This window comes from Jaculus jaculus, chromosome 3 (assembly GCF_020740685.1).
Source record: "Jaculus jaculus isolate mJacJac1 chromosome 3, mJacJac1.mat.Y.cur, whole genome shotgun sequence".
NCBI classification, from domain to species: Eukaryota; Metazoa; Chordata; class Mammalia; order Rodentia; family Dipodidae; genus Jaculus; species Jaculus jaculus.
The window spans coordinates 149,573,065-149,598,361 of NC_059104.1; the positions used below are offsets into that span (position 1 = coordinate 149,573,065).

Genomic DNA, 25,297 nt, shown 5'->3' on the forward strand with positions numbered 1-25,297 from the left:
ACCTAAAAGACTATTTGCCGTCCTTTGAGTCTGACCTACACTTCCATGCCATGAACTTCTTCATTCCTGAGTTCTCATCCCCTTCCTGTTTAAATGTCCCTTACCTAACACTTCACATGGCCATTAAAAAAAAAAGTCTCAAGGGTTAATGAGAAGATGGAGAAACAGCACTTTTATACTCCTGGACACAGAAAAGTATGCTGATTCTTTAGAAATAATTTAGCAGTGTTTCAAAAGATAATCACAATTACTCTATGATCCAACAATTCCATTCCCAGATACATACTCAAGAAAATAGAAAACATGTTATCTTTGTGACACCCTGCACATAGTGCTCACGGAAGCCTTATTCATAAGATGAAAAAATGAAAACAGGGCTGGAGAAATGGCTTAATGTTAAGGCACTTGACTGAAAAGCCAAAGAACTCAGGTTCCATTCCCCAGGACCCATGTAAACAAGATACACAAGGCTGCACATGCATCTGGAATTCACCTGAAGTGGTTAGAGGTTGTAGTATGCCCATTCACACACACTCTCTCTAATAAATAAAATATTAAAAATGAGCTGGGCATGGTGGTACATGTGAGTTCAAGGCCACCCTGAGACTACATAGTGAATTCCAGGTCAGCCTGGGCTAGAGTGAGACCCTACCTGGAAAAACCAAAATATAAATGAATAAATAAACAAAACAACAACAGTTCAAATAGTTTTCAACTGATGAAAAGATAATAAGTAAACTGTACAATAGTAACTATAAAGTGGAATATTACTTGAGTAGAAAAAAAAAAAGGATCCGACATAGTGGTACATATCTATAACCTCAGCACTTGGGAAGAATAGGAAGAAAAAGAAAGAGAGAAAGAAAGAAAGAAAGAAAGAAAGAAAGAAAGAAAGAAAGAAAGAAAGAAAGAAAGAGGGAAAGAGAGAAAGAAAGAAAGAAAAATTGGCAGAAGTAGGAGAATTGCTGTGATTTCAAGGCCACCCTGATACTTCATAGTGAATTCCAGGTCAGTCTGGACTAGAATGAGACCCTACCTTGAAAACCCAAAAATATTAAAATTAATTTTTTTAAAACTAAATAAGGGGGCTGGAGAGATGGCTTAGCGGTTAAACGCTTGCCTGTGAAGCCTAAGGACCCCGGTTCGAGGCTCGGTTCCCCAGGTCCCACGTTAGCCAGATGCACAAGGGGGCGCACGCGTCTGGAGTTCGTTTGCAGAGGCTGGAAGCCCTGGTGCGCCCATTCTCTCTCTCCCCCTCCATCTGTCTTTCTCTCTGTGTCTGTCGCTCTCAAATAAATAAATAAAAAAAAAAAATTAAAAAAAAAAAACTAAATAAGGGTTGGAGATTGCTCAGTGGTTAAAGGCACTTGCTTGCACAGCCTGACAGCCCAGGTTCAAATCCCCAGTACCTACATAAAGCCAGATGAGCAAAGTCGGGCATGGATCTGTAATTCCTTTGCAGTGGCAAGAGGCTCTGGGACCCTTTCCCCACCCATACACACATACACAATCTAGCTCTGCTTGCAAATAAATAAAAATTTAAAGCCTCTCAGCCATGAGTATAAGATATGAATAAATTAATTTCATTTATAGACTTGAGGTACATCTTTAATATACCTCATTACATGTATATATACAATATTCCAAAATCTATATAAATTTAAAATCTCAAACACTTCTAGTCCCAAGTATTTTGAGATAATCAACTTGTATGTGAAATGTCCAGAATACGCAAAAATCTACAAAGGCAGAAAGTCATGAGTGGATGCCCAAGGCAAAGGGAAAAGGGATTAGCTGATAATGGGAATGGAGCCTCTTAAGAGACAAAATGTTCTAAAATTAGATAGTGGTGATGGTCGTACAACTTCCTGAAAAAAGTAAAAACACCCCACTGAATTGTATACTTTAAATAGGTAAATTTTATGGCATGTAAAGTAGGTCTCAATACAGCTGCTCAAACTTTTTAGAAAACCACGCATCCTATAATACCTGTGTCCTTTACAAAACTCTCTCCACCTCATTAAGCAAGTTGCTAGGCTGGGCCACTGGGGTATAATACAGGCTTTCTGAGGACCTACCGCCTAAATTTACATCTCTAGCAACAACTTCCTCTTTGCATTTTTTGAGTAGTATTTAAAGGGCTCTGCAACTAGATTGCTAGAGTTTAAGTCTACATTGCAACACCTGCTAGATGTATGAACTTGTGTAAGCTATTTAATTTCTTTTTAAAATTTTTATTTATTTATTTGAGAGTGAGAGAGAAAAAGAAGCAGAGAGAGAGAGAGAGAGAGAGATTGAGAGAGAGAGAGAATATGGTCATGCTAGAGCCTCTAGCCACTACAAACGAACTCTACATGTGTGCACCCCCTTATGCATCTGGCTAACATGGGTCCTGGGGAATTGAGCCTTGAACCAGGGTCCTTAGGCTTCACAGGCAAGTGCTTAATCACTAAGCTATCTCTCCAGCCCCTCGCCCCAATTAAATTTATGACTCAGTTTCTTTCTTCCTTTTATTGTGTGTTATGGCATGTCTTTATTTGTATGTGTGTACGTGAGTGGGGGTGTGTGCTGTGCCATGGCCCTCCTGGGAAAGGTCGGAGGACAACTTTTGATTATCAGTGTGTATTTGCACCTCATTTGAGACACGGTCTCCTTGCCGGCTCCATTCACTAGGCGAGCTGGCTCATGAGCTTTGGGTGGATTCTCCTGTCTTCACTTCCCTTCTCACCAGGGTACACTGGGATTACAGATGCTGTCGGTCTGGTCCCCAAGATGTGACTGGCAGTGTCTGACAAGATGCCTGCTACAGCGTCCAGGTTTATGTGGGTGCTGGGGAGATCTGAACTCAATTGCTCATGCTTGGCTGGCAAATAAAGCACTGAGCCATGTCCTCAGCCAGCCCAGCCACTCTTTTCTTTCCTTCTCTCCTTTCCTCTGTCTTTCTCCTCCCTTCCCATCCTTTTTTTCTCCCCTACTCCTCCCTCTCTCTTCTGGTTTTTGCAAGGTAGGGTTTCTTTCTAGCCCAGGCTGACCCGGAATCACTCGGTAGTTTCAGGCTGGCCTTGAACTCAGTGATTCTCCTAGCTCTCCCTCTTGAGTGCTGAGATTAAAAGTGTAAACCATACTGGCCCCTCTCTTTATTGACAGGGTTTCCTGTAACCCAAGCTGGTATCAAACTATGTACTGAGAATGACTTAACCTACTGATCCTCCCACCACTGCCTCCTAAGTGCTGGGATTTCAGTTATCTGTTGCCATACCCAGCTGTGACTCAGTTTCTTTATCTGTAGAATGGGAAAACAGGATTACATACCTCATACATCTTTTGTATGGGTGAATACATGAAATACTATATAAAATGCCAAGGTAAACTAGGTGTGGTGGCGCATGCCTTTAATTCCAGTACTGGAGAGGCAGAGGTAGGAGAATTGCCATGAGTTTGAGGCCACCCTGAGACTACATAGTAAATTCCAGGTTAGCCTGAGCTAGAGTGACACCCTACCTTGAAAAAAACCAAAAACCAAACCCAACAAACAAATAAAAGAAGCCAAGGTAGCCAGAACTACATAGCAAGAATCTTTCTCAAACAACCAAAACCAACCTATCAACCAACCAACTAAACAAAGAAAAATATGTTACAAATTGATGTGGCAGTTGTATAAAGAAATTTCTAGCATAAGGTATTTATTCAAATCTAAAATATGCCATTTAAATATAGAAATGTTACATTCCTACCTACTTTGGAAGCAAATCTCTCTCCTCTCACATTTTAGAAATACTCTTCTCTTTGTGAGATTAAACTGAAACATCCCATTCCATATTTTGTGACTACACATAGATAAGTTTGAGAACCCAGCTGGGCATGGTAGTACATGCCTTTAATTCCAGCACTCAGGAGGCAGAGGAAGGAGGATCACCATGAGTTCAAGGCCACCCTGAGACTACAGAATGAATTCCAGGTCAGCCTGGGCTAGAGTGAGACCCTTCCTTGAAAAACAAAAACAAAAAAAGTTTGAGAACTCTGAAATTCCTGCACTTGGGTGTGATCATTAGTGCTATTGTAAAAATGGTATTAGTAGCTAAATATTTTTGGCTGGAGCCAAACAATTTAAAGTCTTAGAAGAAACTCAAAGTGCTGCTTGAGTTGCTTGCTTTAGATCAGACAATTTGGGAGCCACCGGTTTAATCTGCAAAAGCCTCTACAACTATGTTAATTACATGGCCTCATTCACATCCTTCGTATGAAACTTGAGCACTGCTCCTATCTTTTGTTATTTTCATATTTACATTATTTATACAGCCACCGTGTCTGTATTTTCATTCTTTCTTTTTCTCTTTTATTTGAGACAGGGCCTTCTTATTGTGTCCAAGCTGATTTTGAACTTCTAAACTCAAGTGACCCTTCCAACTCAAATACCCATGTATTTGGCATGGGCCACTCTACTAGCTTGTAATTTTCAAATGAACAAAAGCTGTGATTTAAAATTTTACCGTGTTGGGTGTGGTGGTGCACACCTTTATTCCTAATAGTTTGGAGGCAGAGATTGGGAGGATTATTGTGAGTCTGAAGCCAGCTTGGGTTATATGATGAGTTCCAGGTCAGCCTGAGCTAGAGTGAAACCCTAGCTTGAAAAAGCAAAACACAAATACAAATAAAAAAGACATGAGGCCAGGCGTGGTGGTATACACCTTTAATCCCAGCATTTGGGAGGCAGCAGTAGGACTGCTGTGAGTTCAAGGCCACCTTATGACTACATTGTGAATTCCAGGTCAGCCTGGGCTAGAGTGAGACCCTACCACGAAAAATCAAAAAGCCTGCAAGACTTAAAAAGTAATTTATTACTAGGACTATGCCAGGGTCACATGCAAAATACGGGCTAGGAGAGTTTTCCTTTGGTAAGTTAAGTAAAGCCTGTTACCAAAATTTGCTATAGACTGAACTAGCTTGACAGCTTAAAGCTCCCAGCCCCAACTCCTGTTCTTGGGTACATGCTGGGCTCTGATGTGAAAGCCCCATAGGTGATTCTAATGTGCAGCAATTCTGAGGACCACTGTCTAGGGTTTTTGAAATGCATGTCTTTCAACAACTTACACCTGAGGTCTGAGAATCTTCAACTGAGTGAGGATGTCCTTTTGCACCCTGGGATTTGCTGTGGCGGTAAGAGCCATCACTGGAACAGAAGGAAACTTCTGGCGAAGCATATTCATTCTTTTGTAATCTTGGCGAAAATCATGTCCCCACTAGTCGGGAAAAAAAAAATACTGCTCTCGGATTACTTGGACTCCTTTATACAAATAGCCCACACAAATCAATTTACTAAAAATCACTGTTCTGGGCTCTTCTTCAGTTCTGAAGTTATGTATACTACTGGTAGTATAAACTTTATGATATTTCAAGATGTGAAAACAGTACTTACCTGACTCACACAATGTGCTTCATCAATAACAAAACGTGCCAAGAGCTTCCTTTCATACAGATTCTCCAGAGTGGAAATAAGCCGGTTACTTGCACAGATCTGGACAGAGATACATGAGGTATTTACACACATCAACTGAAGGATTCTGCTGACTTTAAGTTCCATTACAATTAAGCTGTATTAAAACTATCTTGTATATGACTGGTTCTTATCTTAATCTTTAAAGAGAATTAATGAAAAATAGCCAATCAGACATTTTAGAGTGTTGACCCACATTCTAAAATAGTTTCCTTATTAGGTCAATGATTCAAAAACTTTTTTCTGCCTTGACAAGATGGCCACCACATGTTAACACAGTAGGATTTTAGATGCGTGTTAAATGGCATGTATGATACTTGGGGAAAAATCATATGCACAACTCGTATGTATGTATGTATGTTTGTTCATTCTTTGGAGCTGTCCATGACAGGGTCTGGAAGCAACATCTCATTAGCAGGAAGCATGACTAGTACCTACTTCTTGATAAGGACATATGAAAAGGACACAGGTGCTGGGGTGATGGAACTCTCTCACTGGTCAAATCTGGGACAATTAGAATGTCAAAATACAAGATAATAATTGGTTGTCACCCTCTAAATTAAGAATCCACAAGTTTAGACTGACATGAATGCCCAAGATAAAAGGGTAAGTGCTTCTTATAGTGAAATGATGAATTAAACTGGTATAATCAAAATTTGATATCTGGTATAGTATAACTGACTTGGGGAAGAATCATCATGGTACTAAAACCTGTGGGTAAAATTCTGCTGTCTAACAGGATATATATACACATATCCTGTCTCAGACTATCCTGCAACAGGATCTCTACTAGTTGTGACAAAAACAAACAACATAAAGAGTTAACTACCGCAGAGAAGTCTGGCAGCTACCACCATAACAAGTGACTGGGGAACTAACATCATCGTCAGTAATAGGATGAGTCCACATCAAGTGCCTGCTGATAGTGTGCATGTGACCACATCCCCATACCTATGATATTCCTGCCAAAATGAGTATGAATCTAATCAGGAAGAAACATAAGACAACTCAAATTGAGGACAGTTCTCAAAACTGGCCTTTCCACTTAATCAAGAACAGTAAAAGAGTGCAAGTGGGCTGGAGAGATGGCTTAGCGGTTAAGCGCTCGCCTGTGAAGCCTATGGACCCCAGTTCGAGGCTCGGTTCCCCAGGTCCCACATTAGCCAGATGCACAAGGGAGCGCACACATCTGGAGTTCGTTTGCAGTGGCTGGAAGCCCTGGCGCGCCCATTCTCTCTCTCTCCCTCTATCTGTCTTTCTCTCTGTGTCTGTCGCTCTCAAATAAATAAATAAAATTAAAAAAAAAAAAAAAAGAGTGCAAGTGCTTAGATAAAAATCGGAACTGCGGCACACTCTACTGTTCCTGTTGTCCACCTGTTGGCCAAGGGGTGATCTCCACCCTCTGCTCATGCCAACGTGGAGCTTTCTCCTCAAGGCTATAAGCCAAAATAAATCCTGCCCCCTCTGCAAAATAAAGAAAGACTGGATTGAGGTTTTCTTTTGCTGCAAGAGACATCATTAGGGCAAATGGGGAAATTGGAAGTTTTTTTTATTTTCTTTAAAAAATATTTAACTTATTTGAGAAAAAGAGGCAGATAGAGAATGGGTGCCCCAGGGTCTCCAGCCACTGCAAAGGAGCTCCAGATGCATGTGCCACCTTGTGCATCTGGCTTACATGGTCTTGGGGAATGGAACCTGGGTCCTTTGGCTTTACAGGCCAGTATCTTATCCACTAAGCCATCTCTCCAGCCCTTTTGAACTTTTTAGTTGACAGTCTTCATAAGTATAGACAATAAATTATAATAATTCCCTCCCCTATCCCCATCTTCCCCCTCTCAAATCCACCCTCCACTGAATGTCTTCTTTCCAATTAAGATTCTCTTCTGTTTTAACATAATCATTTTTTCCTCGTATTATGAAGGTTTTGTGTAGATAGTATCAGGCACTGTGAGGTCATGGATATCGAGGCCATTCTGTATCTGAAAAATTGTACTGTAAGCAATTCTACCCTTCCTTTGGCTCTTACATTCTTTCTGGCACCTCTGGAAGAAGTTTTATAGGCTGAGTGATGATATATCAGTGTACATTCCTGACTTTGATAATTATACTATGGCTTTATTAAGAGAATTCCTTATTTTCTGGAAGTGCACAATGAACTAATTAGGGTATTATATGTGCAACTCACTCTTTAAATGCTTCCGAAAAGAACTAGAGAAAGAACCCAATAAAGTAATTATAGCAAAATATTACTGCTTGGAGTTTCTGGATGAAAGTTACATAGGAATTCTTTGCACTATATTGAACATTAAAAATTAAAGTATTTTAAAAAATGTATTCTGTTGGACTTTACTATTACAATTTAAAAATAATGATATAAATACAAACCTTCTCTGGAGTAACATATAAAAGTTTTATAATTGGATCTTTTTTTGACAATTGGAGGTATATATTTGCAGCTTCTGAGTCAGTTTTATCACCCGTCAAATATGTAGCTGGAATCTAAGGATAAAAGTAGTAATTTAAATTTTATACATTAATCTGACATAATTGTATTTTTAGATTTTATAAATATTTTATAAGTTATATATTGAACCTATCAAAAAAAAGTATCTCATTATAGAACAAGTAATCAGTGCATATATTTTTAAATTTTTAAGTTAGTGTCTCATTATGTAGCCCAGGCTAGCCTAGAATCTGTGCTCCTTCTGTCCTCCACTTCTCTAGTGCTTGTATTATATATGCCTACACATCTGGTGACTACAATTTTCTTTGTTTGTTTTGTTGTTTCGAGGTAGGGGCTCGCTCTAGCCTGGGCTGACCTGGGATTAACTATGTAGTCTCATGGCAATTCTCCTACCTCTGCCTCCCGGGTGCTGGGATTAAAGGTGTGTGCCACCATGCCCAGCTTACACATATTTTTTTTAATTCCTAAGAAAAAACAATTTTTTTCCCCGAGGTAGGTCTCACTCTAGCCCAGGCTTACCTGTAATTCACTATGTAGTCTTAGGCTGGCTCTGAACTCATAGCAATCCTTCTACATCTGCCTTCTGAGTGATTAAAGACATGCACCACCACACCCAGCTTTTTTTTTTTTTCCTGAGGCAGGGTCTTGCTCTAGCCCAGACTAACCTGGAATTCAGCATGTAGTCTCACGGTGGCCTCAAAGCACAGTGATCCTCTTATCTCTGCCTCCCAAGTGCTGGGATTAAGGGTGTGTACCACCACCATAGGCAAGAAAAAAAATTATTTTTATTAAGCATAACTCAAGATAGCCTTCCCATCTGGGTATAGTGGTGCACATCTGCAATCTCAGCACTCAGGAGGCCAAGGAAGGAGGATTCCTTGCCAGGGTACCATAGCAAGTCTGAAGCCAGCCTGTGATTTACTTATTTTTTTTGAGATAGAATGAGAGAGAAAAAGTAGGCTTGCCAGGGCCTCCTGCCATTACAAATGACCTCCACTTTGTACACCTGGCTTAATATGGGTACAGGGGAAGAGAACCCAGGCCATCAGGCTTTGCAAGCAAGCGCCTTTAGTTACTGAGCCATCTTTCTAGTCCTCAGCCTGCAATGTAGCATGAATTATTCTTATAATTCATAAACAACAGAAAGTCAAAAGATTACCTAAAGCACTGAAGTATGAGTGTTTCTAAGGCACACTTTTATTAATATTTTTACATTATTACTTACATCCAAAGAGGTCAACTTTTGGACCTGATCTACTATTAGCGACCTTAGGGGAGAAATGACAATAGTGACTCCAGGAGAAACACAGGCAGGAAGCTGGTAACACAAACTTTTACCACCTCCTAAAAGAGAAGTAACACAAAAGCTTTTGTCAGCTTTCATCTTGAGAACATGAAGGTAAAAGTTACAAATAAAATTAAAGATAATATTCAAAATTATTAACAGGACATCAAGCCATATTGCCAATGTGGCCAAAACTCTGCTATCATGAATAAAATGAATTCTAGGAAATTCAAACAATATACAAATGAAATATTTCAGGAATCCTTTATAGGCATATACCATAGCAAAAGAAAGAATTCCTGCAAGAAACTGAAATCAATGTACATGTTTAAAGAGTCTACCTGGAAGTGCAAATACAGTAAATGTTTTTATTTCTGGTAGCATATAAGGCTTCTAAAAATAAAAGCTTGAGAACTAAGATGTTTTCTATGTAATGCAATAAAATACACAACAGTAAAAAACTATAAGTGTCTTGGTTCAGTATGAATATGAGCTCCTTCCCCACCTTTATGCTAAGGATGAATGAAACCAAAGACCTTATATGCAGTGGCAAGAGCTTTACCTCTGAGCTACATTCCCAGCCTGGGTCTCAGTACTGAGAGTCCGAGTCTCCTACCACTGAACTTTAGCTCCCAGTATGCTTCCGCTTTAAAAATACTTTTTTTTTTAAACTTTTTTTCAATGTAGGGTCTCACTTTAGCCCAAGCTGACCTGGAATTCACTATATAGTCTGAGATTGGCCTCAGACTCATGGCAATCTTTCTACCTCTGCCACCTGAGTAGTGAGATTAAAGGCGTGAGCCACCACGCTTGACCTCAGTACGCTCACTTCTAAGGTTAATAGTCTCCATCCTCCTTTGAAATAAAAGGGTAGAACTGCATTTGTGTAGACTAACAAAGGATGAAGAATCTAACAAATTTTGAGCTGGAGAGATGACTCAGTGGTTAGAGGAGCTTGCTTGCAAAGCCTGAAGGCCTGGGTTTGATTCCCCATTACCCACATAAAGCCAGATGCACAAAGGAGAGCATGTGTCTGGAGTTTGTTTGTAGCAGCATTAGGCCCTGGTGCACCCATTCTCTTTTTCGTCTCTCTTGTCCCTTGCAAATAAATAAATAAAATTAAAAAACATTTTTTGCTATGTGACTAATTCAAAATGGCGAGACAATAAATACGAACCCCCCCCCCTCCTCCAGTGCTGGAGATCAAACCTTGTACATGGTAGGCAAATATTCTACCACTCAGCTCTACCCTCATTCCCAAGTGCACATTTAAAAAATAACTAAAATGATTATGTTCAACTTAATTTTCAATTTCATCCATCTACTAATGGCAAAGGCTGGTGCTAAACAGATTTTAGGTCAATTTATTTTAAAAGTATACATTATATCTCTTCTCTTCCCATAAATAGTAAATTTCATTTTGGTGTGCTTGTGGAAATGTCAAGAAAAAAAAACAAACAAGATACTGAGACTAAAGACACCGTCTGCCACTTAATTAGCTGGATGAACTCAGACATGTCATTTAACCTGACTAGACCTCAATTTTATCGTTTGCGAAATGCACTAGGCCAGTAGTTGAAGAAAAAAAAATTATCCGAAAGAAACTTTCTTTGGAATATGTGTGTATGTGAGTGTATGAATGAAAAGGTTGAGATGGTAGAAAGGATTTTAAAGTACACTGTGAAGCCCAGGAAAATCCCTAAGTAGATCAATACCAAAGTCCTTTCAATACTAGAGTTTTTGAATTAGAGTTGGAACAAGCACAGTGATCACTAAGTTAATAAAAGTTGAAAAGCTAATAAGCCAACAATGTCTAAACTTAAGATCAGTTTGAAAAAAATTCAGATGCCCAGTGAGCATTACACGGAAATGGTGACAACTGACCTGCTGAAGATCTTATTAACAAGGCAGGTTATATATAAAAAAGACAGACAAATGCACTAAAATACTGAACTCCACAGTCTCCCTGCTTCCTAGCCTGTGCATTTAGTATTCTTTGGTGTTTGATTACAAATCACTGGACATCCCTTACAGGCTTCCCTAACCATGAAAAGTCCTGGACTCATCAAAACTAGGGTCAAGAAAGGGGCTGGAGAGATGGCTTAGCGGTTAAGCGCTTGCCTGTGAAGCCTAAGGACCCCGGTTCGAGGCTCGGTTCCCCAGGTCCCACGTTAGCCAGATGCACAAGGGGGCGCACGCATCTGGAGTTCGTTTGCAGAGGCTGGAAGCCCTGGCGCGCCCATTCTCTCTCTCTCCCTCTATCTGTCTTTCTCTCTGTGTCTGTCGCTCTCAAATAAATAAATAAATAAATTAATTAATTAAAAAAAAAAACTAGGGTCAAGAAAGAACTGGGCTAGCTGGGCATAGTGGCTCATGCCTTTTATCCCAGCCCTCAGGAGGCAGAGATAGGAGGATCATTGTGAGTTCAAGGCCAGCCTGAGATTACAGAGTGAATTCTAGGTCAGTCTGAGCTAGACTGGGACCCTACCTCAAAAGACAAAACAAAACAAAAAGAACTGTGCTAATGTTGTACACTAAGGTTTGTTCATTTCTTTCTCATGCTCTGTGAGGCAAGCACATCCCCATCACTCCCATGAAGGGGTCCCAAGAGTAAAGTGCCATGTCCACATGGCCCTGGCTGCCTGGAAAGCAGCAGAGCTGCACTGTAAGCCCATGTTACTCCACAGCTGATGATATGAACCATCATGTAACACTATTAGAGGATCTTCCAGAAATGGTCTGTCTCTAACAGAGATTTTTCTATTTCCTTCCCAGGCTTACTTAGACTAGAAAAAAGAAAGATTCCCAAAGGAAAAATCTACTTTAGGTCAGCCCAAGAGCTTTGAGTTAACAATCTTAAAAGGACCCATAAACCCTATCGATGTCAACAATTAGAACAGAGAGTATGAGGTGATATATTTTCTTTCTATGGTATGAGAAGCTTAAAAAGTCCCTAAGTGATAAAAAATACTGTGTATTTTTTTAAAAAAAAAATTGTATTAAGGGCTTTTATTTAACATCTGCCAATGGATACTTGCCAAATCCTATCTAAAAATGCATACCAGTGGGCATTAGGATAAAACAGTCTTCACCAAGCAGCGCAGCATTGATCGCCTCTAGCTGATTCGTTCTGAAATTATGCAGGCCAAATTTTTTATGAAAAATCTTCATCATTTCTTTTGTATGAGGAAAAGTAAGACTTTGGAAGTGTTCATGTTTCAGATTTCTGGAAGTTACATTTTGCACCGACTTGTCTACAAAAATAATCAATGTTAAGGGGAAAAAAAACAGTACATTAATGCAACGACATGGTTTTGGTATTCATTTTTCCCCTTTAGAACCACCAGCACTTCTCTCTGGCACATTTTATATCTTGCGGTAAGTCCTTGACTTTTCTGCAGCTCCCACCACCACCACTGACTTCATGCTTTCTTCTCCCTTGACCTACAAGACAATCCTGACTTACTTTCTTTCTTTCTTTCTTTCTTTCTTTCTTTCTTTCTTTCTTTCTTTCTTTCTTTCTTTCTTTCTTTCTTCTTCTTTTTTTTTTTTTTCTTTTTGAGATAGGGTCTTGCTCTCTAGGCCAGGCTGACCTGGAATTCACTATATAGTCTGGGGTGGCCTCAAACTCAGTGATCCTCTTACCTCTGTCTCCCAAGTGCTGGGATTAAAGGCATGTGTCACCACATCCAGTTCTCTGCTGGTTTTAAATTCCCTTGGCTCCATTTCTCCTGGGTTCTTTATATATTCTTACTTAGAATGCTTAAGTCCTATGATCTCAAACAAAACCCATGTGCAGAGAATGCCCAGTTTTCTCTTATCTTCCTGATTTCTCATCCTGATACATCCATTTGTCTACCTGAACGATTTCCCAACAGTTTAGTGCAACAAGTCTGAATATAGCCCTCTCACTTTTTCTCCACGTCTCACTCTGTCTCCTGACTCCTCTATTTCTGTGAATGGTGTCACAGCTTAGCCAGGCACCCTGGTCTGAAACCTGACTTCTCAGATTCTTCCACGGTCTCTCACATTCACTCTACTCTGTATCCTCACTGGGACAACTCTGGCTCAGGAGAACAAGAGATCCTCACACATCCGCTCTGGCAGCTGCTCTCGCTCAACACTCAATGGCCTCAAAGATAATTACAGACATCAAGCATGACACATTCTAACATGATACCAAAATAAATCCATTAGTGGCTATTTTAAAGGTCAACAGCATCACTGTTAGACAACCTCTGAGGTATTAAGTCATTGATGGCAAAAATAGGGAAGGCTGTGCTTCGTAAAACTTTGCACATGTATACTTATTTTGGTAAAAAAAAAAAAAACCAAAAACATACTTTGTGATAACTTTATAGGGCTGATGTAAGGTTTTAAAATTAAGTTTGGCTTTACTTTGAAGCTTTTACAGTAACTTAGTTCATTCCTCTCAAAACTCCTCTAATTAAACTGTGAGCTGCAAGACAGAATCTCTGTAGCGTTCCCAAACCTTAGCACAGTACGTGCTACTAAGTGAGCACTCAATGAATATTGATGTTTTTTCTTTAGTTGTTTTGTGAAGAGATCTCATTCTTTAGCCTGGGCTGGCCTCCAACTAGGGGCAATGCTTCTGCCTTACATAGTCCTCCCTCTACCCAGGTACTGGATTACAGGTGTGAGCCACCATGCCTGGTACTCAGTAAGTATTGACTGAATTGCCGATTTCAAATTCTTCTTATGCTGCTCTATACTTTAATACTGTAAGACATAAGACATTACCTTATAAAAGAATCATTTCTCTTCAATGCAGGCTGCTAAAAAGTATGCACATATTTTTTCATATTAATTTATCTGTTCTTGGGCTGGAGGGATGGCTTAGCAGTTAAAGCATTTGCCTGCTAAGCCAAAGGCCCAGGTTCAATTCCCCAAGACCCATGTTAGCCAGATGCATAAGGGGGTGCATGCATCTGGAGTTCATTTGCTGGGGCTAGAGGCTCTGGCACGCCCATTCTCTCTCTCTCTCTCTCTCTCTGTCAAATAAATAAATAAATAAAAATAAAAATAGATATGAATAAATTTGCCTGGCATGGTGGCACACACCTTTAATCCCAGCACTCAGGAGGCAGTGGTAGGAGAACCGTGGAGGCCACCCTGAGAATACAGAGTGAATTCCAGGTCAGCCTGGGCTAGAGTGAGACCCTACCCCGAAAAACCAAAATAAATAATAAATAAATAAATAAATTTATCTGCTCTTTTTTTAAATTAATTTTTTTTTTTTTTTTTTTGCTTTTTCGAGGTAGGGTTTCACTCTAGTCTCTAGTCCAGGCTGGGCTGGAAATCACTGTGTAGTCTCAGGGTGGCCTTGAACTCCCAGTGATTCACCTACCTCTGCCTCCCATATGCTGGGATTAAAGCCACCACATCCGGCTTTTATCTGTTCTTTTTATCCAAAAGAACTAGAAACTTGGTCCCCATGAGCTTTCTTGTTTTAGGGACTAGACAGAGTTAGTTTCAAGGCAAAGCCCATTTGCAATGACTTTCGAGCTTTACTACAATAGGTTATAATTACACATTTTATAAAACTACAGCTGCTACAGAGACAAAGAGCAACTAGCTTTTGAAATTGTGATTTGTAATTCATATTATCAGTGAAGATTTGCATAAAAACAATGTGGTTTTCAGGCAGTAATGACTTGCTATAGCTTTTCTGATCCAATTCCTATTTTGGACAGTTTTATTTTTCTATAATATTTAAGCATTCAATTTATTTTAAACTTACCAGTACAATTCTGAATTGACTCTGAGGAGTTTTTATTTTGAGCAGTAGATGCCACAGGAAGACAGTCTGTCTTGACTGAAGAAATTCTCTCTGATAATGATTTCATTGGCCTACCTTCCTTGATAGGTGGGTAGGTAGCTGTGGAAGATTTGCTGGCTGTTAAATTATGCATTATATTTTCCCAGTCATCATCATCATCATCAAAGTCATCTATGTCAAAATTATCAATATCATAGGAAGCCTGGATTTCTTCTTCTATGGTAGTTCTTGAGGTAGCATGTTTATTCTGATCTTTCACAGCAGTGCTTGTGAGAACATTGCCCGGGAAATAAGAACTTTCATTTCTTTTTTCTGTCCTTGGTGTTTCAGCCCACTTGCTACTTACAAAGGACTTCTGTAAATGGGAACTCAGAACTGGTTTTTCAGTGAGATTCTTCACGGTAGCTGAGAACCCTGTCTTTACTGGGGTGGTGGTCAGTAAAGACTCTCCAGCGGAAAGAGAATTTGAGGGAAAGCATGGAAAATCTAACTCCTTGACAGGATTCCTCACAGGGCAAGAATCACCCTCCACAGTGGTACCAAGTGAATCAGGCCCATGTCTCCACAATGAACCCAGAAGACTGCCATCATTGCTATTAAAATCTGCTTCTGCTAGGAGTTTCCTTCTGAAGAGAAGAAAGAGAAGATATTAAATATCAGTACTGTACTATGGCACACACAAATGTTTACCTTCAGTTCTCAACCCAAAAAGAAACTGTAGACAAATATTTCTTATTTTCCCCAGTCTTAAAATTTGAATACAATGCAGGGTATAGTGGTGCACACTTTTAATCCCAGCACTTGGGAGGCAGAGGTAGGAGGACTGCCATGAGTTTGAGGCCACCCTGAGACTACATAGTGAATTTCAGGTCAGCCTGGGCCAGAGTGACAGCCTATCTTGGGGGGAAAAAAATTGGATGTAAACCCTAAAGAAAGGGTCTAAAAGAAGTAAATGAATTTAGGCAGGCATGGTGACACACACCTTTAATCCTAGCACTCAGGAAGGAGGTAGGAAGATCACTGTGAGACCCTACCTCAAAAAAACAAACCCTCAAAAGGTAAATGAATTTAAAAGTGACATGATGGTAATTTTTTATATATTTTTTTCATATCTTATTTTTTTCCTCAATTTTTATTAACATTTTCCATGATAATAAAAAATATTCCATGGTAATACCCTCCCTCCCCCTCCCGACTTTTCCCTTTGAAATTCCATTCTCCATCATATGATGATAATTTTTATGGAATTATGAGGCCAGAAAAAAACCCTGGACATTTTACCTCCCACACACATTTTTTTTTCAAGGTACCTGGCCATGCCTGGCCATTTTGCCTATTTTTTTACTCGAAGTGGTAGAAACACAATCATATATTCCAGAAGGAGGAGTGGGGGGAAAATCAAGATACCTTATGTTTCTCTGTTGGAGCAGCTCATTCCCACAACTCAAAGCTTTCAGTTCATCAACAGGAATGGTATCAACTAATTTACAGATGTGGTCCATCACATGAATGAGCTCCTGCTGTAAGCTTATCTGTTTGGCTAGAAAGCAATTACAAATAAGCAATGAGAATCAAACCCAGGGCTTGAAACATGACAGGCAAATGCTCCACCACTGAGCTGCAACCCCAAACTTCCCCCCACGCTCTTCTTTATTAAGCCATTTAACTAAAAAGGATTTCAAAGGAGCTAATGTTTTAGATGAAGGGAAACAAACAAATGGTTTAAGGCAGCAATGTAAGCAAAGAAAATGACTGCTCAACTTCAAGGGCTTAAGATATGTGGGAGAAAAAAATTTAGTTTACATGGGCTGCAGAGAAGCCAGTATTCCCAGGAGACAAAGAGAAAAGAAGGCAAAAATGCTCAAAGAAAATGAGGCTGTAGATCAACCACAGCCAGTTAAAGGGTTTCAAGGTCAGAAAGGAGAGCAAGAGCAATGATGGAGGCTATAGATCCGTATGGGGACAACTAGATGTGTGAGAAAAGTGGACTTCTATGGGTGACTGGAAACAGGGATGTGAGAGAGGAGCGGTCAAGGTGGCGCTGCTGAGTCCCTATGCACTTCGGTGGTTTATGTAAGTAGCAGGAGCCTCCTGGAGAGGGGTAGTGTGCACAACAGGCTGAAGGACCTCAAAGCCAAGGCAGGTGCAGAGACAAGAGTGCCCAGGTGGTGGGAAGGCGCTCAGGTCACCCTGCCAGATAGGCTACACCCCAGATGACAAGGGACACTCTCAAATGAAACCTTAGAGCCCTGGATGCAGAGATGCAAGGCACCTACTGAAGAACAGAAGGAAAGTAAAGACAAACCTACACTGTTCCAATTAAAAAACAACAGCTATAAACTAGTGACCTGGTGTCAAATCAAGGCAAAATTCTAGAACATGTTATCACCTGGCTGCTTTTGTGAGTGCTAAAAAGAAGCAACAATTATGGAGCCAAAGAGAGTTCATAAAAACAAAGCAGCCATCTTAATGTACTTCCTTCTTTGAAAGGATTAGTAGACTGAAGATAATCCTAGCTGCCATGCACTAAAGGCCTACAGTGTACCTTGAAAGCTGACAACCCAGCAAGGCAGATATTATTCTCTTCATTTTACAGAAAACTCAGAGCTGGGCATCGTGGTGCACACCTGCAATCCCAGGAGGCAGAGGCAGGAGGATAGTGAGTTGGAGGCTACCCAGGCTACATGGTCTCAGGGATTGCCTCCCCCCCTCTCTCTCCCTCGTGTGTGTGTGTGTGTGTGTGTGTGTGTGTGTGTGTAGTATAGTGCAGTGTTGTGTTTGTGTGTGTCCTCGCAATGCCTCATTCACTCGCCTGAGCTGACCAGAGCATCGGGTGTCCTGCTCCATTGCTCTTCTGCCCATTATTGGAGCGGGAGCTTCTTACTGATGGTGACACTTGCTGTTTTTCACAAACCTGGGAGATTCTCTGGTCTCTGCTCCCCGTTGTGGAACTGGGGTTACAGGCACATGCAGCCACACCCAGGTGTTTACACTGGTTCTGGTGATTCAAACTTGGTGGTTTCGGGCCCCTTCAGCTCCTCATGCTTGTGCGGGAAGGGCACTTAGCTGCTAAACCATCTCTCCAGTTCCCAGCAAGGTTTAACCAATGTGCTATGCACACAGTCATGAATAGGAGACAGGTCTCCATTGCAGGCCACAGCTTCTTCCTGCCTCAGACTTTGACCTTTCTAGAGGCTTTATAGCTGGGTCTTGTGCAATTCCATGGCAAAGAAAAAGAAATGTCCTGAAGATTCAGAACTAGGTGAATCAGAGGTGATGAGTTAACTGAAGTCAGCTAAACGAGAGACTTCATGACATTGTAGGGGGCTCTGTCCATGTCCCTGTCCTAAGAACCTTCGTATTAGTGAAACCTAATGATATAGAAACAGCATAGTGCAGTGGTTATCAGGGTGAGCACAAGAGCATGCAGGCTGTTGATTTGAATCCTAGGTCTACTGCTGGTCTCCCTCTAGCTAAGACTGACTGACTTTGAACTCACTCTAGCAATCCTCCTACCTCAGCTTTCTGAGTACTGGAATGACAGATGTGACCCACCATGCCTGGATTTTTTTTCTTGCATGTGTACGTGTGTGTGTGTGTGGCATGCATGTGGGTGCAAATACGTGCCCGTCCACGTGTGCTTGTGTCTAAGGAGGCTAGAGGAAAACCGTGGGTGTCAACTTCAGGAACGCACTCCATCTACTTTGAAACAAGGTCTCTCGGTGACTTGCGGCTCACCACTTGGGCTAGACTGGCTGGCCAGTAAGCTCTAGGGATCTTCTTATCTCTGCCTCCCCAGTGTGGAGTTTACAGGAGCACTCCACTGTGTTCAGCATTTTACATGGATGCTGGAGAACAAATTCAGGTCCTGACACTTGCAAAGAAAACACTTTACTGACTAAGCTACCACACCAGGAACTGGTGCTATCTTATTTCTGCAACTATATAATTACTTAAGTCCTCTGTACCTTAGTTTCTTTATTTGTAACGTGGAGATAACAGAAACTACCTTAATGGGCTGGGATAAGGATTAGTTTACATAGCAGGGCTCTTAGAGTAGTGTCTGAGACACCAGATACGTCAGGAACATCTCTAGTAATAAATTCAGAGACCAAAATAGAAAGAAACTCAGAAGAAACAAAAGCACCAGAGCACACTACATGCCCACATGCAAACACACCACCGGAAAAGCTTAGCATGTGCCAAGGAGGGCAGCCTTTCAGAACTACTTACTCAGAGAGTAGAAGAGAGCTCTTAGAAACTGACTTGGTAAAAATGATAAATATACAGGAAAGCTCAAGATAAAATTGAGAAAATTTGCTAAATGTAGAAAAGCAAGAGAAGGAAGATAGAGTCCCTGGTACAGTAAAATTGTAAGGGGGGGGCGGGGAGTATAAGAGAGCAGACAAAAAGAAACAATACCAGAAAGACTTTAGGAATAAAAACACACATTTCCAGTCTGCATGTGCCTCTGGGAAGCAGAACTCAAAGATGGAAAAAGGGACTGCTAGGTTCCATGGCGTAGTGGTGAGCACTCGGACTCAGTGCAGGAAATGCTATTTTCAGTCTTACAGAGCTGCTGGATAATTTATGCAGAAAAAAATTAGAACTGCAAAAGGACTAGAAACACACTTGGTAGTAGAGTTCGGAGGCCCTAAGTTCAACCCCCAGTACTAAAGGAAAAAAAAGAAGATGAAAACCAAGTGTAACAGACAAGCAGAAATATCAAACTTTAAATGGTGCACAGACCCAAATCTAGAGCACACAGAAGGAAAAGAAAGATCTACAAATCCTTATCAACTTGCATGTATTTATTTTTAATTTTATTTATTTATTTGCAAACAGAGAAAGAGAGAGGGAGGGAGAGAATTGGTGTGCCAAGGCTTCTAGCTTCTGCAAACGAATTCCAGATGCATGCACCACTTTGCGCACTCAACTTTACATGGGTACTAGAGAATCAAACCTGGGTCATTAGGCTTTGCAGGCATGTGCCTTAACCACTAAGCCATCTCTCAAGCCCTTAACTTTCATTTTTATTTAATTTATTTATTTTGACTTGAGACAGAGAGAGGAACAGAGAAAAAAGAAAAGAGAAAGAGAAAAAAAATGGGCAGGCCAGGCCCTCTAGCCACTGCTAACGAACTCCAGATGCATGTACCACCTTGTGCATTTGGCTTACATGGGGCCTGGAGAATTGAACCTGACCCTTAAGCTTCACAGGCAAGCACCTTGACCACTAAGCCATCTCTCCTGCCTGACTTTTATTTTTTAAAACATTTTTATTTATTTTATTTGAGAGAAAAAAGACAGAGAAAGAGAAAAGGAGGAAGGTGGGAGAAGAGAGAGAATGAATGGGTATGCCAGGGCCTCTTGCCATTGCAAATGAACTCCAGATATATATCCTACTTTGTACATTTAGCTTTACAAGGGAACTAGAGAATCAAGCTCAGTCTGGCAAGTTTTGGAGGCAAGCACCCATAACGGCTAAGCCATCTTCCCAGCCCCCAAGTCCTTATCTATAAAGAAGAGTCAAGGGGCTGGAAAGATGGCACAGTGGTTACAAGTGCTTGCTTGCAAAACCTGCCTGCCCAGAGTTCAAACTGCCCATGTTAGCTGGACAAGTGTCTAGGTTTGTTTGTAGTGGCACGAGGCCCTCGTGTACCCATACACACTGCTATAGGATGAAAACATAATCTTACTTTGTTTGCTTTCTGTACCGTCACAGTCTGTAGTGGTTTCTGGGTCAGGTTCCGGTGGAATCATTTGCTCTGGTTTTAACAAACAGTCTTTGGATGTGCTAAGAATGTCTTTCTCTCTGTCAGAGTCATCAAGATCCTTTAACATACTACAAAAAAAAAAAAAAAAGGCCAATAATGCTACAGATCAAACCAAATAAATGTACACATTTTCTCCTACTATAATTAAACAATATATAACAGATAGCAGATAAGAGAAACCTGATTGCTTTCATTCTTTTTTTCAAAAAGGCTGTGTGGCTGAGCTGGCCTTAAAATGATCCTGCTTCTACTTTTTGAGTGTCGTTGAGGTCACAGGCATCAAATACTCAAATACCAGGTATTTCCCCCCGTGGTAGGGTCTCTCTCTAGCCCTGGCTGACGTGGAATTTATTTTGTAGTCCCAGGTTGGTCTTGAACTCACAGCAATTACATCTGCCTTCTAAATGCTGGGATTAAAAGGTATGAACTGGCCAGGCATGGTGGCACATGCCTTTAATCCCAGCACTTGGGAGGCAAAGGTAGGAAGGCCTGTCATGAGTTCAAGGCCAGCCTGATCTAAGTGAGATCCTACCTCGGAAAACAAAACAAAACAAAAAAGTGGTGCACCACCACACTTGGCCTCTCTTCCATTTTAAAATCTAAGTCTTCTATCTTCTGGTCCCAAGAGACCCCACCAACTTCCATCTCCAGCTATGTCCTTTCAAGAACACAAGGCTCCAATCAAATGACACCACTCACTCTCCTTGTGAGCCCTGTTTTGACTATTTTGGGATGTTACTTCTGCTCTCTTCTCAATTTGGAAAGTCTGCCACCCAAGCTCTTTGTACTGAAATCATCTCTGTTCTTGAAGACCCAGCCTAAGTGTCAGTTTGCTTTCTCTAGAAACTGATGATTAACAGCTCTCTTTTCAGAGATTACAAAGTGCTTTACATGGCTCTCTGGTAGGTAAGTATGTGTATTATTTGCATACTTTCTTTCAAATAAATAAATACAAAAAGGTGTTTTAAAAAATATTAAAACCAAATTCAGACAAGAAAAATTGTTGAAATTGTGGAACTAGAAATATTTCTTTTCAGCCAGGCATGGTGGAATATGTGTTCAATACCGGCATTCAGGAGGTTGCTATGAGTTCGAGGCTAGCCTAGGATACAGAGTTAGTCCTAAATCAGCCTGGACTAGAAGTGAGACTCTGCCCCCTAAAAATAAGCTATGGGCTAGGTGTGATGGTACATGCCTTTAATCCCAGCACTTGGGAGGCCGAGATAGGAGGATCACCATGAGTTACCCAGAGACTACCGAGTGAATTCCAGGTCAGCCTGGGCTACAGCTCAGGCTGGGATCAAAGTGCTGGGCTTAAAGGCGTGTGCCACCATGGCTGGCTAGATATTCTTTTTAACATGGGTGCTGAGGATGGGACTAATGTTCTCATGCTCTCACAGCAAGCCTTCTTACCCACTGAGCCATCTCCCTCACCAGTACACATTTACCTTATTTACTGACAATTTTATACATGTATATAAATATGTGTTTTCATAATTCCTTCATTTTTCTCTTGTTCCCTCTTACTCACACCCCTCCTACTGAAGCCCTCTTCTCCAATAGTTCCTATTCTATTTTGAGTCCTTTTTTTCCTTCTGTGTGTGGCTACTATACAATTTTTTCGAAAGATATTTTATTTATTTATTTGCAAGGAGAGAGAGAGCAAAAAAAAAAAAAAAAAAAAAAAAAGAGAATAGGCAAGCCAGGGCTTCTAGCCACTGCAAAGGAACTCCAAATACCTGCACCACTTTGTGCATCTGGCTTTACATGGGTACTGGGGAATCGAACCCAGGTAGTTAAGCTTTGCAGGCAGGGGCCTTAACCGCTGAGCAATTGCTCCAGCCCCACTTTATTATTATTATTTTTTATGAGAGAGACAGAACTGGTACACCAGGGCCTTAGCCACTGCAAACAAACTCCAGACACATGTACCACCTGGGCACACGTGTCACCTTGTGCATCTGGCTTATGTGGGTTATGGGGAGTCAAACCCAGGTCCTTTGGCTTCGCATGCCAGCGCCTTAACCGCTAAGCCATCTCTCCAGCCTCCCAATATTTTTTTAATTAAGAAAAAAGCAGGGCTGGAGAGATTGGCTTAGCACTTAAGCACTGGCCTGTGAAGCCTGAGGATTCCGCTTCAAGGCTCAATTCCCCAGGACCCACATTAGCCAGATGCACAAGGGGGCACATGCATCTGGAGTTCGTTTGCAGTGGCTGGAGGCTCTGGAGCACCATTCTCTCTCTCTCTCTGCCTCTTTATCTCTCTCTCTCTGTCTCTCTCAAATAAGTAAATTAAATAAAATAAAGAAAAGAAAAAAAAAGCAGGCTGGAGAGATGGCTTAGCGGTTACGGTACTTGCCTGTGAAGCCAAAGGACCCAGGTTCAATTCCCCAGGACCCACAACCCAAACAAGATGGCACACGTGTCTGGAGTTCAGTTGCATTGGCTGAAGGCCCTGGTATGTCATTCTCTCTCTATCTACCTCTTTCTCTCTGTCTCTCAAATAAACAAAAATAATAATAGTAATAATAATAAAATAAAGAAAAAAAGCTAGGCATTCCACAAGGAATTGCTATGGAGCAGGAGAAAGCAGGACACTGGGTCTTGGCTCATTTGCCCATTAACTGTTTCATCCTGGGCGATGCCCTGCTCCTGGCTGGCCTCAGCTGTTCCACTGGTTAGATGAGAATGCTAGTTTAGAGTTTAGATGCCAAGTAAACTTTTGCTCCATTTTATAACTTTCTATACTTCTGAGTTTCTATCAGTAAGGAAAAGAGAAGAGAGCTTAGTTCTTTAGTTTTGTAATCAAACAGTAATCACATTTCAACTCTGGCCACAGTACAACTTATCTCTTAAAGCATAAACCAGAAGGAAGTAAACGAGGTTATACATAAAATACCTCCTTCCTTGTCTAATTAAGAGGATAGAGTACAGGGATCTGTTTCTGTTACAATGTGACTAAATAACCAGGTGTGGTGGCTCAGGGGTGGGGTGGGGTGAGGTAGGAGGATCGCCATGAGCTCAAGGCCAGCCTGGAATACAGAGTGAGCTTCAGGTCAGCCTGAGCACAGTGAGATTCGGCCTCAAGAAACCAGACGGGCATGGTGGCACAAGGCTATATTCCCAGCACTTGACCATTATGTCACTCTGTCTATCTGCCTCTCTCTCAAAATAAATAAATAAGAATTAGCTGGCCATAGTGGCACACACCTTTCATCCCAGCACTCGGGAGGCAGAGGTAGGTGCGTTGCCATGAGTTGGAGGCCACCCTGAGACTACATAGTGAATTCCAGGTCAGCCTGGGCTAGAGTGAGACCCTACTTTGAAAAAAAAAAAAAAAATAAGGGGGCAGTAGAGGGAGGGCATTACCATGGGATATTGTTTATCATCATGGAAGTTGTTAATAAAAGGGGGGGGGCTTAATGAATGTCCCAGAAAACATGATATGTAAGAGTGAGAACAGGGCATAAATAAATTTATATTGTTCAAGGAACTGGAAGAAGTGTCTGGCTGGAGAGTAGGAGCAAGAAGTTTGGTCTTAGATGAGGAAGGGCTAGAAAGAATATGCTGACTGTCCTGGCTGCTTTATATATTTCAGACTATCATCTGCAAAACAACTAAAGACCAGGCAGTTAAGGAAGAACTATTAAGTAGGATCCAATGCACACGTGAAAAGCTCACTCTACTCTTTGTGGGGAATAGGTTGGTGGAGGTCAAGAAGCATTACTAATGGGTGAGTCTGGAAGTAGGTGTATTGATCAAGGCCACAAATTACAGTGGCTTAAACTAAGATGATGGCAGTAGGACACAAAAGATGGATATTTTCAAAATATGAATAAATAAGAGGTGAAATCCAAAAAAAAAAAAAAAAAAAAAGGACAAACTCATCAGGCGTGGTGGCACACACCTTTAATCCTAGCACTCTGAGGCAGAGGCAGGAGGATCACTATGAGTTCAAGATGAGCCTGGGACTAGAGTGAGTTCCAGGTCAGTCTGGGCTAGAATGAGACTTTACCTCAAAAAAAAAAAAAAAAAAAAAACCCTAAATAAATAAAATAACAAAAACAACCCCCCCCAAATAAATAAATAATAATGTATGTATCTTAACATGTAAATCGACTGAGATTTGGAACTGCTATTCTCCTGCCTCAGCCCCTGGGACCAATACAATAAAAATTCAGGAGCTGGGAGATGACTCAGGAAGGATATACCTGACATTCTCCTCTGGCCTCTGCACCTGTGTGCATGGGGCATGCACAGCTCCATACACAGGTGCACCACACCACAAACACTCCACATACATACAATCCTCCTCCCCACCTGTAATCCTGGCACATGGATGATGCAGGAGGATCTTGAATTCAAGGCCAGCCTGAGCTACATGGCAAGAATAGTCTCCAAACAATCAAATTAATAGCAATTTTGGATGCCTCATTTACATGTACATATGCACAAAGTACATATTTGTCAGAAGGAC

General features: G+C 41.1%; 1 protein-coding gene across 1 annotated transcript in view; it reads right to left on the reverse strand.

Moving 5' to 3' along the window:
• The window catches only part of Blm (BLM RecQ like helicase), an 80,818-nt gene that overhangs the window by 48,451 nt on the left and 7,070 nt on the right, over nucleotides 1-25,297 (reverse strand). The window contains exons 4-11 of the mRNA XM_045146018.1: nucleotides 20,743-20,888; nucleotides 16,451-16,583; nucleotides 15,005-15,669; nucleotides 12,306-12,497; nucleotides 9,184-9,302; nucleotides 7,880-7,993; nucleotides 5,417-5,515; nucleotides 5,092-5,240 (exon numbers count right to left, since the gene is read on the reverse strand). Coding sequence (XP_045001953.1) covers nucleotides 5,092-5,240; nucleotides 5,417-5,515; nucleotides 7,880-7,993; nucleotides 9,184-9,302; nucleotides 12,306-12,497; nucleotides 15,005-15,669; nucleotides 16,451-16,583; nucleotides 20,743-20,888 — 1,617 coding nt within the window. The remainder of the gene's footprint in view (nucleotides 1-5,091; nucleotides 5,241-5,416; nucleotides 5,516-7,879; nucleotides 7,994-9,183; nucleotides 9,303-12,305; nucleotides 12,498-15,004; nucleotides 15,670-16,450; nucleotides 16,584-20,742; nucleotides 20,889-25,297) is intronic.